General features: G+C 35.9%; 4 protein-coding genes across 9 annotated transcripts in view; 2 read left to right on the forward strand and 2 right to left on the reverse strand.

Moving 5' to 3' along the window:
- The window catches only part of LOC126857103 (uncharacterized), a 36,631-nt gene extending 30,354 nt beyond the window's left edge, over positions 1–6,277 (forward strand). For 3 of the 4 annotated variants that reach the window (XM_050606226.1, XM_050606225.1, XM_050606228.1), the window contains 7 exons: positions 1,040–1,532; positions 1,633–2,102; positions 2,325–2,506; positions 2,633–2,970; positions 3,351–3,425; positions 3,498–3,695; positions 3,808–6,277. In XM_050606226.1, coding sequence (XP_050462183.1) covers positions 1,040–1,532; positions 1,633–2,102; positions 2,325–2,506; positions 2,633–2,970; positions 3,351–3,425; positions 3,498–3,695; positions 3,808–3,891 — 1,840 coding nt within the window. In that variant the 3' untranslated portion in view covers positions 3,892–6,277. The remainder of the gene's footprint in view (positions 1–1,039; positions 1,533–1,632; positions 2,103–2,324; positions 2,507–2,632; positions 2,971–3,350; positions 3,426–3,497; positions 3,696–3,807) is intronic. The other variant, XM_050606227.1, reaches the window with a different exon arrangement.
- A 703-nt stretch (positions 6,278–6,980) lies between these two features.
- LOC126857116 (3-oxoacyl-[acyl-carrier-protein] synthase, mitochondrial) lies at positions 6,981–9,136 on the forward strand. Its single transcript, XM_050606251.1, has 3 exons — positions 6,981–7,593; positions 7,807–8,187; positions 8,260–9,136. The coding sequence occupies exons 1-3, from the start codon at positions 7,395–7,397 to the stop codon at positions 9,003–9,005; spliced, it is 1,326 nt and encodes a 441-aa protein (XP_050462208.1). The 5' UTR covers positions 6,981–7,394; the 3' UTR covers positions 9,006–9,136.
- LOC126857115 (gametogenetin-binding protein 2-like) lies at positions 9,036–14,104 on the reverse strand. Of its 3 annotated transcripts, XM_050606249.1 has the most exons (12): positions 13,590–14,104; positions 12,833–13,023; positions 12,610–12,753; positions 12,332–12,544; positions 12,074–12,277; positions 11,834–12,002; positions 11,530–11,694; positions 11,281–11,361; positions 10,903–11,169; positions 10,392–10,796; positions 10,096–10,290; positions 9,036–9,201 (listed from the first exon to the last, which is right to left on the reverse strand). In XM_050606249.1, exons 1-11 carry the CDS (start codon positions 13,677–13,679, stop codon positions 10,114–10,116), a joined length of 2,106 nt encoding a protein of 701 aa, XP_050462206.1. In that variant the 5' UTR covers positions 13,680–14,104; the 3' UTR covers positions 9,036–9,201; positions 10,096–10,113. The 3 variants fall into 3 exon arrangements, with proteins under 3 accessions (XP_050462206.1, XP_050462205.1, XP_050462207.1); XM_050606248.1 differs by having other exon boundaries at positions 9,036–10,290; XM_050606250.1 differs by lacking the exon at positions 13,590–14,104 and adding an exon at positions 13,247–13,569 and having other exon boundaries at positions 9,036–10,290.
- Positions 14,105–14,729: 625 nt separating this feature from the next.
- Positions 14,730–17,473, reverse strand: LOC126857083 (4-galactosyl-N-acetylglucosaminide 3-alpha-L-fucosyltransferase FUT6-like). The gene is given in 5 exon segments (XM_050606195.1): positions 14,730–16,087; positions 16,330–16,481; positions 16,623–16,839; positions 16,841–17,106; positions 17,287–17,473. Coding segments are annotated over 4 exon segments (1,359 nt in total). The 5' UTR covers positions 16,888–17,106; positions 17,287–17,473; the 3' UTR covers positions 14,730–15,144.
- Between the last annotated feature and the right edge of the window lie 393 nt (positions 17,474–17,866).

A 17,866-nucleotide genomic window follows, 5' to 3' on the forward strand; every position in this document is an offset into this window, starting at 1 on the left:
CGAAAGTCGTCGTTTTTTGTTTTTTTTTTCCCATCTAACAACATTGCTTTATGCGCGTTTATAATCGAGACACCGATGGAGCGCCGATTAAATTACGCGACATTGTCTAATTATAGCGCTAATCAGGTCGTGATATGAAGATTTTATTTACGCGAGGAGGACACGAGCTTGATGAATTAATGAGCGCGTCGCGATGCTGCGGCAACCATTTTACCGGCGACGCCGACGTCCTTGGGACCCTCGGCGAACGAGTATTTTCTAGGCAAGGTCGATTGAATAAAACTCTTCACTAATCGCGCCACTTATCGGTTTATCAATGTCATCGTTTTTCTCGAACGGATGTTTTGCAGGATCGACCTTCTCTAAATGCGCATGTCGCGTGATTTTCCTGAAATGAATCAAAACTAAGTGAATCTCGATGGCTAAGAAGGATTTTCTTTAAACTTCTTTTAATCGTGAATATCAAATTTTTTGTAGCACGCGAGTTTCGCGAAAGACACTTACGGTGAACGCGACAGTTAATTGATGATTGAGTTTTAGAAAACGGATTATATTTAATTTAAAAGCGTGCGACAATTATCTGATGCATTCGGAGTTGCTAATAATTAAAAAATAACGTTGTTACAATATTTGTTATTTGCTTGAAATATCTCATCATATTTCATATCCTTATCTATAAGAAAATTTAATTAAAATTAATTATATTTTGCAGTAAATTTTTTTTTTTTTTTGTGAGACCGGAAGCTATCTTTAATGACTAAATATTAATTACATATTTGATCTTCTTAGTCAGAGAAGGAAAATAATTTTTCAAAAATTTTATTACATATATCTATTATAATTACGCACATTATATGTACACATTCTGTGTACATATTTACATCTTGTTCTATATTTAATAAATATAATAAATTTTAAAATTATTTTACTGATAAACAAGAATAGTCACGATCGATTTTAGATATCAAAGTAAAATGTCAAGTCCACCTCTTGAAGCATGAATTCTCGTTATTAATGAAAAGTATCTTTGTGATTGCAGTTTGAACAGGATGCACGCGATGGAGGGCGCGGCCGAAGGCAGGCGAAGGCAAGTGGACACCGCGGAGGATGACAAGACGCCAAAGTCGTCATCGTCGTCGGAGATACCCCAGAGTCAACAGAACGGCGCCGCTCTTCCGGAAGAGACGGCCGCGGCACCGGCAGCGACTGTGAGTCGCGTTCGCACCAAGAGGAAGGCGGAATCGCCCGACGTCGAGACGCCGGAGACGAAGAGCGGGCAGTTGCTGGCGGGCACGTCGCGACAGAAGGTGGCTGTTGCGAGCGGCAGCAACGTTACGCAACGTCACGCCAAAGTTGAGTCTGTCGAGAGTAAGAAGCGGAAATCCACCAACGGACAGCTGTCTGTGAATCCCAGGAAAAAATTTTGCAACGAGGACGAACGGGAAGAGTACATCTCGCAAATTGTCGGCAACGACAACGAGACAGTCAACGTACTTATGGTGAAGGCTGATCGACTGCGAGCTGATATCGCGGTGAGTGCCTCTTGAAATTGCAATTTCTTAACGGAACTACTCTTGCTCTCTTCCCCTTTTTTTAATATTTATAACGGTTTCTATTGATCCCTATATGCAGGCTCTCGAGAATTTAGCGCATGCCAAAGAAATGGAATGGAACGAGATTCTGAGAAAGAGGAAGCTAAAGGAGGAGGCATATGCGAGGCTCGAAAGGAAGATACAGATGACAGCTTACATGGAGAGCGACAGCCAGTTACCGGATCCCTTGCCCCTTGCTACATCATCTTTGGAGTCCGCCGAGTGGGACAATAGCGACAATACGATATCTCGAGAGAAATCGTTTGACTCGAAGGAGGATCTAGCCGGGGAAAGATCTTTGGACTCATTAAAAAGGGAGAAAGCCGCGAAGGTTAGCCCGCAACAACGGATAATTCCCCCGAAAACTAATGGGGAAAGCAATCGTAAACGAAATCAAGCGTCGAGCCCAGAAAGCCGGCAAATTGGAGAAGGTCGGCAAGGTGCAATAGTAGATGTCAGATCTATTATCGCTGATCACAGACTCAAGCATCCAGAAACCGTACCAAGGAGGTAATTAATTATGATTAAATAAGCAAGAGATGAGAGAGAGAGAGAGAGAGATGATTTCTTCTATAACGTCGATATATAATTTCGAATTCTATATAATTTCTGTAAATATTTGAGGAATAAAATGTACATTGGATCGGCATAAAATGTAATTCGTTAAATTATTATCATCTCCTCGGTTAAGACACATCTTATAAAACTGATATAATTTTTCTAATTATGTAGAGGACGAAGGATGAGGAATTCAGTGAATGTCGGGCTCGGAGCTGGTGGCGCCATGGTCGAAACGGGACACAATACCGACTCGAGACCATCTAGCACGGAATCGTGCAAAAGCAACCCAAGCACGAATGATTCTATGAACTACAAAGATATACTAGTGCAATTTGCCAAGATGAGCCAACAAGGTAATGTCCGTTTTCTCGAATTTTCAATTAATTAATTAATTGAGTTTATTTCATTAAATTACGAGATGCATTTAATTTGCAATGATCCGATTGGCCAATGATTAATGATTATAATATCGTGTTTAGGTGAAGGTGCTGCAGCTAAGATACCGCAGAATTATCCGGACGTGACGCTTCATCCTGTAGCGATACCCTCATCCGCGGCCCAGAATACAGCATCTCAACCGACTGGTTCGTTGCTTCATGGGATTCTAACGAAAGCGCAATCGCCAAGATCTACCACTTTTTCACCTACTTTAGCGAGATTACTCACCGCGCCTGAAAGAGAAAGGAATTCTCCGGCGGCAGCGGCAGCGGCGGCGGTGGCGTCTATGTCGCAGCAGAGCGCCACGACCCAACACTTTTCGCAGACGTATCAAGGCTCTAATCTGGTTTCTATAAACGATATCCTGTCTTCTTCCAAGGTATTTTGCTTTTTTTACTCCTTGCAATTACTAATCTTTTTGAAATTTAAATCAGCGTTATTAAAGTTTTCTTTAAACACCATGAAATTGTCGCAATCGACTCGATATTCGAATGTATTACAATCAAGTTTTATATAGCTTATAAATAATAACAAATAAGTATATAAATGTATATAAATATAGTATATAAATAAATAAGTAAATAAATAAATATATATATATATATATATATATATATATATATATATATATATATATAAATGAATATATATAAGTTTTATGGAAAAATCTAGATTCCGAAGAAACCCGGAGTTCACTATCTGGGTGAGAAGTTGGGTGAGAAATAAATTCATCTTTTAATAATACGAGACTTTTTTTAGGCTCGCACAGAGATAACTATAACCCCCGTCGTCAATTCTTCTGCGCAATCTCACTCCAATGATTTAATACAAGTGGTAAGTAATTTCTTTTCGATTTATTCATACATATTTTTGTGCACATTCCAACTGTCAGATTGAATCTTCTAGGAAGACGTAGAGGAAGAAACAACAGTAATCGATGATAGAAAAGGAAGTTCCACAAGCGGAAGGGACGGTAAACAAGTGGCAAAGGACAATCCGCCTTCACCAAGCGCTCCACCAAAGTGTCAAGGATGCATGATTCGTCCTGCACAATTCGTTTGCGCTGGATGCGGAAATCAGTGGTATTGCAGTCGCACATGTCAGGTATAAACAATTCAGCTTACGTCGTATATATTATATCATATTATAATCTTATGATTTTTATCGATTTGTAATAATGATTAATAATTATATCAATAATTTATAATATCGATAGCTTGCCGCATGGGCAACGCATTCCGAGTATTGTTCGGATTACCCGCTCGAGTCCGAAAACAGCAAGATCAAGCCCAACGTTTAACACTCGACGTCCCTACAGACTTGGTGTATACAATGGCATCAGGCGAGAGATATTTGTATAAAATTGAATCTAGTCAAGAAAGAGGAAGCTCAAGGATATATTGAGCAAGATGTTTAAAGAAGAAAAAACGAGGGATTTGAAGAAAGATCAATGATGTTGATCTAATATGAGAAAGATTTTTGTCGAGGCAAACGGACGATGTTGCCCTATTGAATAGAAAGAAGCATTTATTGACGCTTTAGAACCCCTCCTCTCCCTCTCAAAGAAAATTCTATCTTCTCCTCTTTACAGAGCAAAGTAGTTTCCTACATTTGTCAGAATTTTAAACTAACTTCTCTTAATGACCAAAATTAATGAAACATTCGATGCCATTGGTTATAAGTGTTATATATAATTTTTTAGACTTCTTATATATGGATGTGTGTGTACATATGTACATGATGTGCCATCTAAAGTGGTCATTTTATCTTTTAAATATTTAAACTAAAAAAATAGACCATAACAAATATATATTAAATTAAATGATTCAAGTTGAACTCCATTGTGAGTATAATAATTGCTTATAAAAGCTATATGTATTAACAATCGGAGAGATATGCATAATTTTTTATAATGTGGATATTTCGACAATAAAAGTCACAGCGCTATTTGAAACGAATACAACGATGTAAATGCATTAGAGATTGACATATATCATGTCATTTGATCACAATACTCAAGTCAGAAATTGGCTATATCGCAGGGCCAAAAATTAAAAGATAAACGTCGCTCGCGATATTTTAAGCCGATAAAACTTGTTTATGTAAAGTATTTACGTTAAATCATCGTTGTATTCGTTTCAAATAGTGCTATAACTTTCATTGTACCGAAATACATCTACATTGTTATAAAAAAAATATGCATATCTTTCCGTTCGTTATAAGCAACTTTGCGTTAAATAGCTTTTGTAAACTATAACCATTTAATTTGATATATATTTGTTATAATTAATCCCTTTTAGCTGAAAAGATAAAAAGGGATGACCACTTTTGGTGGAATATCCTGTATATATATATACGCGCTAGTCGAAGATTTTGAGTTCTTGAGAAATGAATATAAAAAGGAATGAAAAACAATCCCGAGGCATAAAAGTAAAGCACAATAGTAAGAGTATCGCGATGCTGTACATAATTTTATACGATTTAACAGAGTTGTTCAGCGTCGGAATTTAGAATGTCGGTTAATAATCGCGTGCCATGCGTAAGATCAGGGGCGGATTAAGATAAATTAGAACAAGATATTGAGAAAAATTTTCTCCAATTTTTTATTTAACACTCCCTTGTATCGAATGAAATGCCTGGTTTTATAATTGGAATATATTTGTAACGAAATACACATTGATTACGTTTATTAAGATAAAATATTTCCAGTATATATGTCAATTGTTCCAATTTTTATATCGTATGTATTGAAAAACATATACATTTTTTTTTTAAATCTTGCTTAGACACTTAAGTTAGAGAGATAACTGTTTTCTTTTTTTATAATGGTGGATTATATTTTGTTTTTTTATTTTTCTTTTTTCTCTTTCTCTCTTTTCTTTTCTCTCTTTTTCTCTTTTCTTTGTTTTATGTTATAAGGACATAGAAATGATTGGATAGAACATTTACCAAGAAATATATGGATTTACAAAGTACATTGTGTTTGGTACTCATAACATGTATTATTCACAGGGACAATGTGCATTTTGTTATAAAAAAAATTAATAATCACTTTTTATTCGATACATTGAAAGAGTAAAAATGAGGTATTTAATCTCTCTTTCCCTCTCTTTGATTTGAATCCTTAAAAAAATCTATCTTTCTTAAAACTTATTTTACACTCTAATTATATTTCTTATCATCCAATTTCTTATCACCTATGATTTATATAATATATTGACTTTTGTATATGAAACACAGGCTGCACAGAAGCACAAGTCAGATCTTGTATATTGATCATTTATGTGTAAAAACCTATGTAACATGCAATATTTTATATTACTTTGTTACCAACGCATACGTAATATTTAGATTTAACAAAATATTAGTTTTAGTGTACAAATAAGATTCTTTTTTTATTTTGTTGGTGACATATTTGCATGTTTTAATTCTTTTTTTAAAATTAATATGTTATCTTAAACGACGATTATCCTTGACATAATCTGTAGCCCAAAGTTCCTACAGGTACATGCGATATATATATATATATATATATATATATATATATATATATATATATATATATACATACATATATATACATACATACATATATATACATACATATATATATATATATATATATATACACACACACACACACACATACACACATATACATATATATATTTTTCCCAATTACAAAAAGCGAACCAAAATAAAGTTTTTAAACGTATTCTCTGTATGTTACTTTATTGTATTAATAATATTCCTTAATAATATTTGTCGTTGTAACATGATATTACTTTTGATATCTTTTTGTGTTTTCAATTTTTTGATCAATTCTTATTTCAATTCATTCTTATTTCTTATTTTTATTTTTTATTTGAAATTAAAATAGCATATGATTGTATAAAGATGTCAATGATGAAAAATTAATTGCACCGACAATTCTAATAAAAAAAAAATGTCTTAAAGAAGCTAACAATTTTGATATAAAATCGATCTTTATTGTCGATAAAGAAGAATATCTGTAATTTTATGCATCGATCTTTTTGCTTTTCAGGTGCGTTCAGAAATTCTATCCATAGGGTAAAGTAACGTTTAAGGCTGGTCTACAATAGGTGTAGTAAACCTCAAGCCATAAGAAATTCATCAATCGCGGTCAAATGTGAGGAGAATTATCAATTGTTATCTATAATTTCTTTACGACTTAAGCGGGGAGCACACACTTTTGCATAAGCGCATAACCATAAGTATAAGGAAATTGATTGGTTCATTTCGTTAGGCATATGTTTGTGGACCAATCAATTTCCTTATACTTATGGTTATGCGCTTATGCAAAAGTGTGTGCTCCCCGCTTTAAGGCTTACTACACCTATTGTAGAATTTGTAGATCCGGGCTTAACCTTCAGCTTTAGTCTTTTTAGAGTTAGACCGGGTACCGGGTCTACAAAATGTGAAACGTCTAAAAACTGTTTGGACACTTTGGATCTTTTTAAGAGAAATTTGCAAAATAATGTAGCTGTTATAAGCTTTTTTTTTAAATGGAATAACAACGATAAACAGAAATCATATGATATATATAAGATAATATATAAGATCATTGGTGCTCAAGTAAATGAAAAAAGAAGTGGAAGTAAAAAAAACCCGAAAAATAACTACTTGGCTGACAGCACGTTAAATACCCTTTTATAAAATAAAAAAAAAGAGTTAAATTTTTGTAAACATTTTTACATTTTACGTGACGATTATGATGAAGCGATGGTATAATTTACATAATTATTAAAAACAAAATCTGTTAATATTTTTGGAGAACTTGCAATGTCTATACCATTCGTAAACATCAGTCGATCGTTGACAACTGTCGCGAGGACCAAGCGACGTGTTGTTGTGACGGGGATAGGAATTGTATCTCCATTGGGAGTCGGGACGCGAAATGCTTGGGAAGCACTCATCGATTCTAAATGCGGAATCACGAAGCTAATCGAACCGGATTACAACAAGTTACCATGTAAAATAGGTGAGCACAATATGTAAAATATTACTTTCAAAACTATGATTATTTATTCACTATGACTATTCAATAAATATATAAATAAAAAATTTATCAACTCCATACTGTTATAATTGTCACTCAAAGATATATTTTATTTTTTATACAATAGTCATGTAAAAACTAATCCATACAAAACAGAGAAGCTGAAATATTATTGAATTAATCTATATTTTATAGCTGCATTGGTGCCAAAAGGAGATGCTCCTCATGAACTTAACATTGACTCTCACTTTACGAAAAGTGAATTACGCACAATGTGTTCTGGTACTGCATACGCCCTGATAGCTTCAGAAGAGGCACTCTTGGATGCGAAATGGACACCAAATGATGAGAACGATAAACGTGACACTGGAGTCTCAGTAGGAATGGGCATGATAGATTTAGTAGATGTATGTACAACACACGAAGCTTTGAAGAAGGGATACAGCAAGGTCAGTCCATATTTCGTGCCAAGAATATTGACGAATATGGCAGCTGGTCAGATCAGTATCAAATATGGCTTTCGTGGACCGAATCATGCTGTGTCAACTGCGTGCGCGACAGGAGCGCATGCTATTGGTAACTCTCTGATTAACGAATGATCTTATTTCGTTTTCACCTATTCTAACGCATCATAATTACTTTCCGCAGGTGATGCATTCCGCTTTATTCGCGGTGGCGAGACGAGCGTGATGGTATGCGGTGGTGCGGAAGCGTGCATCTGTCCATTGGCAATAGCTGCGTTCTGCCGTCTACGTGCACTAAGCACGTCGAGAAACGACACGCCTGAGAAAGCAGCGCGACCGTTCGATCGGGATCGTGACGGTTTCGTGATGGGCGAGGGCGCCGCAATACTGGTGCTGGAGGAGCTGAATCACGCGCTTGCCCGGGGCGTTCCCATCTACGCGGAGGTACTGGGCTACGGTCTGTCCGGCGACGCGTCTCACATAACGGCACCCAGCGAGGACGGCATCGGCGCACTACTGGCAATGGATCGAACGATGAAGGACGCCGGCATCGAAATCTCGGAAATAACATTTGTAAACGCGCACGCCACATCCACACCGTTGGGCGATAAGGTTGAGGTGAAGGCGATCGAGTCGTTGATGGGAGAACACAGCAAGAATGTGACGGTGACGAGTACCAAGGGTGCGCACGGACACTTGTTAGGTGCCGCCGGTAATCTAGAGGCCGCTTTCACGATTCTGGCGATTAAAGAGAACGTGATACCACCCACGTTAAATCTGGACAATCTGGACATGGAGACTTGCTTAAACTTTGCACCGCATACGAAGATGAAGTGGAATACGATGACGACGCGTCGAACGGCTTTAAAGAATGCCTTTGGCTTTGGTGGGACAAATGCGTGCTTATGCTTCGCCCAATATGTCGATTGAACAGGTTTGAAAACTATTACAATTATAATATGCTGAGAGACAGTATTCACTGTTTTTTTCTGTTTTTTTTTTCAAATACAATCAATTGAGGTATGTAAGTACAAAAGAATAAACCCAAGAGACATAGACAGTTCCTTGCCTATTGTTCAATTGATACAGAAAGCATACTATTCCTGTAACATATGTATGTACATACCTGAAACAACAAGAGAAGCAAATTCAGTGATGAATTAAATCTCACACAACCGATTACCAGTGTTGAGCAGTTTAAATATTTTTAATAACTTTTATGCAACATACAATATATGTAAATATGATTTATGATAATAATTCTTTTTATAGAATGTTTTTGCAGTGTATGTGTGTGAGTGTGTAATGAAAGTTACACACAGGATGTACAATACGGAATAATAAAATATATATATATATATTGGAATGCAATACATTCATTTTATATTAAGATTCCGACAAATGTTCCATCGCATCTCTATTATTACAACATTGACACGAGTCCACGTAATCATATCGCCATGTAAATATATGATCTTCTTGAAAATGAAAAATTTTTCAAGAAAATACAATATTTTTTAAATATGCGGCAATCATACTGGAGAACTTGTGTCTATAACAATTCGCATTACTGCACGCAACAGAATCGGACCTGCCATATTCTCAACAGCCAAGGCATATTCATACAAAATATCTACGTTTACTTCAATTGTACAGATCTATATAATCAAATTCAATTTTCTAGTCTTATCATCTGTGTATTTTGTATTCTTCTCAAAGTCAATATTATTTGACTATGACTTGAAACCATCTTCTTCATCTTGACATCTTTTACTTATCATGTGCAATTCTCTGTTTGCAGAGATAAGTAATGTTATGTAATGTTATGTTTCTATTCTTTCTTGATGTATATTATATGAATATGTGTATATGTATGTGTGTGTACATTTTCGGCATTAATTAACATCAGAAGATTGACTTTAAATAATAATAGTTATTTAAAATATATTTATTTGTCTCTCGTTCTACTGACAGTAAATCAATGTAAAAAAAAGAAAAATGTCATATTATATTGAATTACCATAACTAGTAGGAATTCTTAATGAAAAATGGTAAGTGGTTTCTGATGGTTGCACAACATAGCAAACCGTTCTCTAAGCGTTTGTCGGAGTTCCTGCCGCTTCTCTGTAAGTTGACGCATTCGCGACTTGAATTCTAACACTTCCTCCGCTGGAATATAACTCTCCTTCTCGTCATCATCAGAAAAATTGGAATCCTGAAAACAATATAAGTGCCAAATTTAAATGCTTTTTTACAAAAAAAAATATATATATATATTGTTCATATATGTATAAAGTTTTACTTTATAAAGTTTACCTTTAGCATTTGCGAGAGTGTCAAACCACCTTCTTGTAATAAAGAGATACTAGGACTGGAATGATTAAGTTTATCGTGACAAGCCCCATCGTGATTACAACATTCATCATTGCAAGCTACTTCAGAGCCCTCTGGCGTACTAGGAAGAGAGGAGCTACTGATATTGTGTCCGGAAGAATATCCGCAATCTTGTGACGATTGCTCGCTGGAGGAGTGATTTTTTTTTTTAGACATTTCGAGACGTTTCGTCATCTCTATCCACATAGTATATCTAGTTTTATCTACAGTATATCTAGTAGTTTTACTAGGTTTCGTTATCCAAGCATTTAGCAATTCATTGGTCATAGAATCTTTACAGTCTTTGTCATATACATGCCATTGATCCTCGTCAATTTTTTCAACTTCCTTAAAACGAAGAAAAAAAAGAAAATCCAAAATATTTTATTTTTGAAAACTAAATTTAGTATAAAATTATGAAAAATTTACAACTATTGTTGTATAGCTATCTTACCTTACACGATTCGCAAGTATCAGACGAATCCTCTTGAGATAATTGTTTGTGAAATGTGTCACTTTGCTTTGATTGATTTGTACTAAATTTTGTTTTAGCTTCAGAAGTGCTTTTAACAATAGCTTTTTGTGCATTTGTCTTTTTTATAGGGAATGCTAATTCTACTTTACTTTGCGATTGTGATATACTAGATGCTTTTTGTTTTTTTAAACAATCCGGACATTTACAAGTTGGTGGCCCTTTGTTTTTTGGATCCAATACTTGTAACTGAAATAAAAAAACTTACTTGTATATAGAAGAATATGTGCGTTTGCGTATTATTTATTTTTTACATGGACAGGCATATAAAAGATATGTAAATTACTAAGTTTCGTATACCTTATGCCGGTCGATATTTTGCGTCGTTGGCTTTGATTCTGTACAAATACAGATGGATTTACCTCGTCTTTCATTTGAACACTACGGCAAAATATATAACTTTTAACTATACATATTGTACATATATGCAGGTAATTGTTTTTAATTTTAATTTTATTTCTTTATGGATGTGTTATATATTTTCTGAAGAGAAAAAAATTATTTAAATAGTTTTTAAAAAATATCCTGCAAAAATATATTACAACATACGTCACAGGAATTCTCCTTCTCCTCTGTTTCATAACGACGTTCCTTCTTTTTCTTACGTTTAAGCCGCAACTTTTCACGCCTCTGCTGTTTCGCTATTTCCTCCCTTGTAATTTCTTCGTATAACAATTCTAATTGAGAGATACCTTGTTTCACTTCGACTGCCATCTACATAAGACAGATAGATATTTAGCTTTGCTTGACAATCTGACAAATTGTATACAAATATATACTCATAAATATAGAAAGATTTCTTTTTCCAATATTATAAAATAACATTATCTTCTAATAGATAAGATCTCATTACCTGGAAGTTTCTGGACAATGCATCTACTGCGACTGCGGCTAATACTTTACATACAGTCTCTTCTTCCTTCAGCCGCCTGTGGACTCTATGTAATCGTTCTGCAATACATATACCTAAGCACGTAAGCACTTCCTCTTGAGCAATTTCCAGCGTTTTCGCATGGCGCTCCCTGAAATTCAATGTGTCTTTAATTCTTTCAGAATACTACATAAAATTATGCATAACATTAGAGATCAGTACCTTCCCATAAGTTCTGGTTGTGCGCGACCAATAAGAGTACTAATGTATTCCGTGATAGTCGGCAAGTGAACATGATGATCGGCTATACAACGCTTAATTCCAGAGTATAAAACGGCTACGTAACCTTTCTCTTTTGTAGGTTCGGGTTCTCGTGTCAGGAGAGACGACGCCAATAACACCTTGTTACGACACTCGGCGCAAAATCTGAGAAATCGCGTGTTAATGTTTCACACTAAGAGATAGACATAAAATTCATACCTATGTTTCCGTAGATAAGTTTCCAAAGTGTCATCAAGTGTATCAGTCTCGATTAAAGTCAACTCCTGTTGACATGGTAGTTCCATGCAATCCCACACTTCCCTCCACGCGTTCGGTGGCGGTCGCATTCGTTGAATTTCCAAAGAATGCAGTACGCATCGCCGGGATTTTCTATTTCTCAGTTGTTTCTCCACTAAATTATGTAACCTAGCGCTGCAAAGACATGGATGACAATGATTCTCTCCCTTTCTTGAATCGTTTTAACTTCAGTGAAATACCTGTGTCCATGCAATATTGTGCAAAGTCGTTGAGGTGATTCCAAAACATCGTCTTTTATAGAAAGCAGACCATTGGGAGTAATAACCAGTGGATCCAACGCTGGATGTCCTGACTTCATCAAGTCATAGAACAGCCTTTCAACACTGAACGTAGAATATTTTATTGTCACTTACTGATGCAAGAGCAAAGTGATATATTATTTTAACAAAAGAGAATAATCACCTTCTTCGACAACCGACACACGGTTCTGCCTGGCCCAAAATGGCTAACATATCCTTGCAAGTGACCTCAAATGATGCTTTGATTTCTTCCTTTGTGAGCATATTAAATTTTCTTGTAAATTCGTCCAGTTGTTTACCACGTATTAAAGGACTATCACTGACTGCTCCTAAATTACTTATATCCATGATCATCTAAAAGAACACAAGTAGTCTTATATACATAAATATATATATATATATATATATATATATATATATATATATATATATATATATATATAAGTTGCAGTATAAAGTAATAAATCACATTTGCTTTAACAATAATGTGAAATATTGCATATTGACTTTTTTAGAGACTAAAAAGTGTTATAACGATAATAATCTACAGGATATCTACACACATCTCCTCATTTACCTTATGTAAAGAGTGACAAAAAATACAGAAATCAGAAGATCATACAACCGTCTACGAAAAGAATATATGACACAAGTGCGAGAACAAAACCACGATGCTATTAGCTTCATCCTTGTCGCAGTCGGCGACGACATCGCAGAGAGTTCCATACATGATCGCCGATTGATCGAAATAAATGACGAACGAGCTATCAGTCGTGCTCTTATCTCTCGAGGATCCTACGTGTTTTTTTCTCGCGTTCCTTTTTTTTTTTAAGGTTAAGGGCATGTCGCGATCGTCGTTACATAAGGCGTGCACCAGAAATCGTGGAAGCAGTTGTCAAACCGCGATGTCAAACGCTCACCGTCAAACTCTCGTCGATGATCAACGGCAATTGCTTGCACGCCAGTTTCACCGGTTCATCGTCCCGCCAAACGTTTACCAGTTTCGCCATCCTCTCTCTCTCTTTCTCTCTCTCTTCCCGGTAGGTATATACGCGCTCTCGACGATCCGGGTTCTACGAACTTAATCTCCCTCGTTTCCAAGGTGCGTGCTCGTTCGCGGCCCGTTGGCGCCGTCGCCGCCCTCTCTCCCTTCGGTTGATGAACCCGGTCAACGTACCCCGCGGATGCCGGGGGAGGATTTCGAATCGGGGAACGATGAGGAGGGATTATTCTCGCGATGAGGATTCCTATATGGCGGAGGAATCGGTTGCGTGGATCGACACGAAATAACGAAGAACGGAGTGAAATGTCACTCGCCGCCTGCCATTTGCAACATGTGCACGGAGTCGCCGTCTATCTCTCTCGCTATTACTTCCGCCCTGCGTCGTCGTCGCGTTGCATTGCATTCTCGTTTCGTTTTTAATCGCGGCCAGTCTCCGCCCCTCCTTCGATAGCGGGCTAGCTCCCCAATTTTTCCCGAAAATTTTTCTAAAAATTAACGTACAGATATTTCTACGAATTTAAAGCTGGATATTTTTGTATCGAGATTTAAAAAGATTCTCTACACTCTCACGAAATTATTAAATTATTAAATATATAGTTATTATTATTTTATTATAATTATAATATTATTATTATAATATTGTTATAATAATAATAATTATTATTATTATTATTATTATTATATTTTAATAATTATTGCAAAATACATCAATAACTTTTGCATATATGATTTGCAAGCGGAAAAAGTCTAAATATTCTCGAAAGAACTTTCATGAATTACTATTTAGGCGGCAATTATGAATTTATTATTATATTATATATTGTATATGCAAGAGAATTATCATTTTTCTTATATACATATATTTCTTTCACAAAAATATTCCATATTCGATATATATCATATTCAATATTAATTTAAATATATAATAAATAATGATGAATTACACATACACACATAACCGCGTTAATTAAAATTACATTATTTATCATCAAACTTTTTTTGGTATATATATACATATTACCATCTAATTAATTTTTTGTGCTTTTATCTAATTATATTGAATTTTTTGTCTACACACTAATAAAGTTATAATGTAAATAATGAATAATTTTAAAGATGAACGGGAGAAAACAATCTCTTGTCAGTAGCTGATGATTGTTTTGTATAATTTGCTGCTACAAAAATTTTTAATTTCTCATATTATTATTAGAAAAAAACACATAAGAATTTTTCTTTATTATGATTATATAATAAATACTAATATATGATCTAAAATTTTATTTTTTTCTCTTTAAAGTTGTTATAAAAATAAATGCATTTAAAAAACTCAATCTGACAAACTGATATATTTAATTGCACAAATTAGTTTCAAGAGCTACTGATGAAAGATTTATTATTAATATATTAATCTATTTAATTAAATCATATTTCGTGAAGACTAGATAATCTTAATTAACGACGTGCTGAAACATCTAAGCGCTTGCTGGAGTACAATCTCTCTTGCTCCAGAAATTCTCGAGTCTGGTATAGACTTTTGGCGCGATGGAATTGTAGTGCAGCGCCTCGCAGACGCGACAATAATGCCTGGATATGCTGCCGAAGTAGCCATGCTCGTTAATCACCCGGTAATGATCGCGCCACTCATGATACTTGATGTATCGCTTATTGTCGCGGTCCAGATACTTGAGATAGTCGGCGAGTGCATTCGCGCTGGCGAATTCGTCCGTGTGAAGAAAGGAATGCGGCGGTAATAACCGCTGACAGTCGTATCGCGACGCTCCCATTATTATCGGGACCGCGAGTTTGCTGTACGCGTTCCAGAACACCTTCTCCGTCAGGTACTCCCGGCAATTGGAGTTCTCGAACGACAGGTAGAACTTGTACGCGTCCAAGGCGGCGCAGTCCCGGTCGAAATGGCCTGGACAAATAGTCCTATTGCCATCCAAGCATTTCCCGAGTATGTCCAGGTTGTCGCCGAGTAATGACTTGAGTGTCTTCACGTAGAACCATCGCCCGTTATGACCACCGCAGTTACTGCCCATTACGGCGACTAATTTGATCTTGGTAGTCCTCACAATAGCATCCCAATGTCTGACATTTTTGTTGGAAACATTATCAGAGATTCGCACTGTTCTTCCATAGGGAACCGGTACATCGCTATCCATTCGATAAGACATGGACCAATTGAACAGACCGTCGTAGTCCGATAATCTCTGTCTGCCGTGCAGAAAAGTGTGAAGGGGTGACTCATCTGTCAGAAAGATCCACCGTTGATCCATTCGACTTCTCATTGGCAGCTCTGAAAGACTCTTCATGAAGTGCAAATGAAAGATCACGGCATCCGCTCGATGCAAATCCTTTTCGTCGTAACTCAGCGTACAATTCCCCACAGAACAACTTTCCCAGGGTGAAAATCTAAAACATGTAATTTCATAAATTTCCGTCTCGATATTTTCCTCTCTTCTACAAAGAATAAGTAGAATATAATTATGCTTTTTTATCGATCTAAACAAAATATAAATAACAAAATATAATTCTTTCAACTAACAAGGTCGACATATCCAATCCAATTGAAATCAATTTATTGTTACAAGTGATGAATTTCAAGATAAATGATTACGCGATTGTGATAAAAAAAAAGATAAGAAATAGCTAACTTGTTCTTCGTGAAATGCCGGATATGCCTACGTTCCAGGAATGGCCCATGTTTCCAGATCAGAATCAAATAGCTTCTATCGGTGATGGACCGTGGCGGTGGAGTTTCTTCCGGTGCCAACAACCATTTTCCAAGAAGAGTCATATTATCTATCTGATAGAAACATATATCACGATATTTATCCAACTTTCCTCAAGTTTCTTCAACTTTCCTCAAATTTATCGATTAAAAAAAAAATATATTTTATAACGCGAAAAAAAAACCAGTGAATCATTAAAAAACTCAAGATTCTACCTGCTCTTTGGTGAAGCCTCTCTCTAAGAGATATTTATCAAAGGACATTATCCTTGTAGCGTTAGACATCAGTCTCGGAGCGTATCTTTCATCTTCTTCCTCTGTTTTTTTTACAGATGTCTGTTTTTTCTGAGACGCAAAATATCTTCTGTCAGCAACGGGGAAATCCGGAAACAGCAACAGCACGCAGAAGATCGCAACCGTCGTACAGGTGAACAGGACGAACGCGAACCGCGCGAATCGTGAAAATTTGCGCATAATGCATTCATTCTATACAAACTGTAGAGTATATTGAAGGACTGGAGTATATTGAAGATCTTTGAGTCTTATAGTGCGGCCGATGTCTTGTACACGTTTCAGCGATATCTTATCGCTGAAGCTAATTGAAACACTAACAGGACAAACGGAGCGACGGAGGCAACCTGGCAACCCCGTTTCGTATACAAGGTGTTCCAGGGTTCACTCGACACTGCGGGAGCGTGTTCTACAAATGGAAATAAGAAAAAAATATTATATAAAACTTGACTAGAGAAATGCTTCTTTTTAAAAAACTATATATAAGCAAATATTGAAACGGAACATGAAATAGGTAATCACGGATTTTCACGGATTATGTAAAATATGAAAGATCGAACGTGTTTATCTTATCTGTGTGAATTCATACCATATTTACTATCTTTAAAAGATTCAGTATGATTGTTACTTTTACAACAATAGCTGTTAGATCTCAATTGTATGAACTAGAAATTCTAACAACACACATGTTCAAAAGACTCTTATGTCCAGAGGACATCCAGAGGATGTTTTACATCCGTCTTTTGAAAACACTCTTGACATTTTGATGGTAGCTTTATAATGTTTACAAGTTTTTACCTTTATGCAGGCTTTCAACTTTCCGAATTTTCTTCATCGTTTTATTACGTTCCAATTAATCGTCATTTACATAGTTAAATATGGAACCAACCAAATGCAAAGTAGACAAAGTTTCAACTTTACATGAAAAAAATAAGAAATATATCGACATTAATTATATAAGAATCGATCACACCGCGATAGTCACGTGTTCTCTCTCTTGACGAAGATGCACTGTTATAAAGGAATGATCGTTGTTGATGGAGCTCGTGAAGGGAAATGACTTGGATGATGAAGAAAGTCGCGGATGCACTCTCGCGCGGTGCAATAAGGATACACGTCGACATGCGACTGACCGTTGATTCCGATTGTCTTGGTTAGCCAAGCGTGAC

This window comes from Cataglyphis hispanica, chromosome 20 (assembly GCF_021464435.1).
Source record: "Cataglyphis hispanica isolate Lineage 1 chromosome 20, ULB_Chis1_1.0, whole genome shotgun sequence".
In the NCBI taxonomy this organism is placed as follows: domain Eukaryota; kingdom Metazoa; phylum Arthropoda; class Insecta; order Hymenoptera; family Formicidae; genus Cataglyphis; species Cataglyphis hispanica.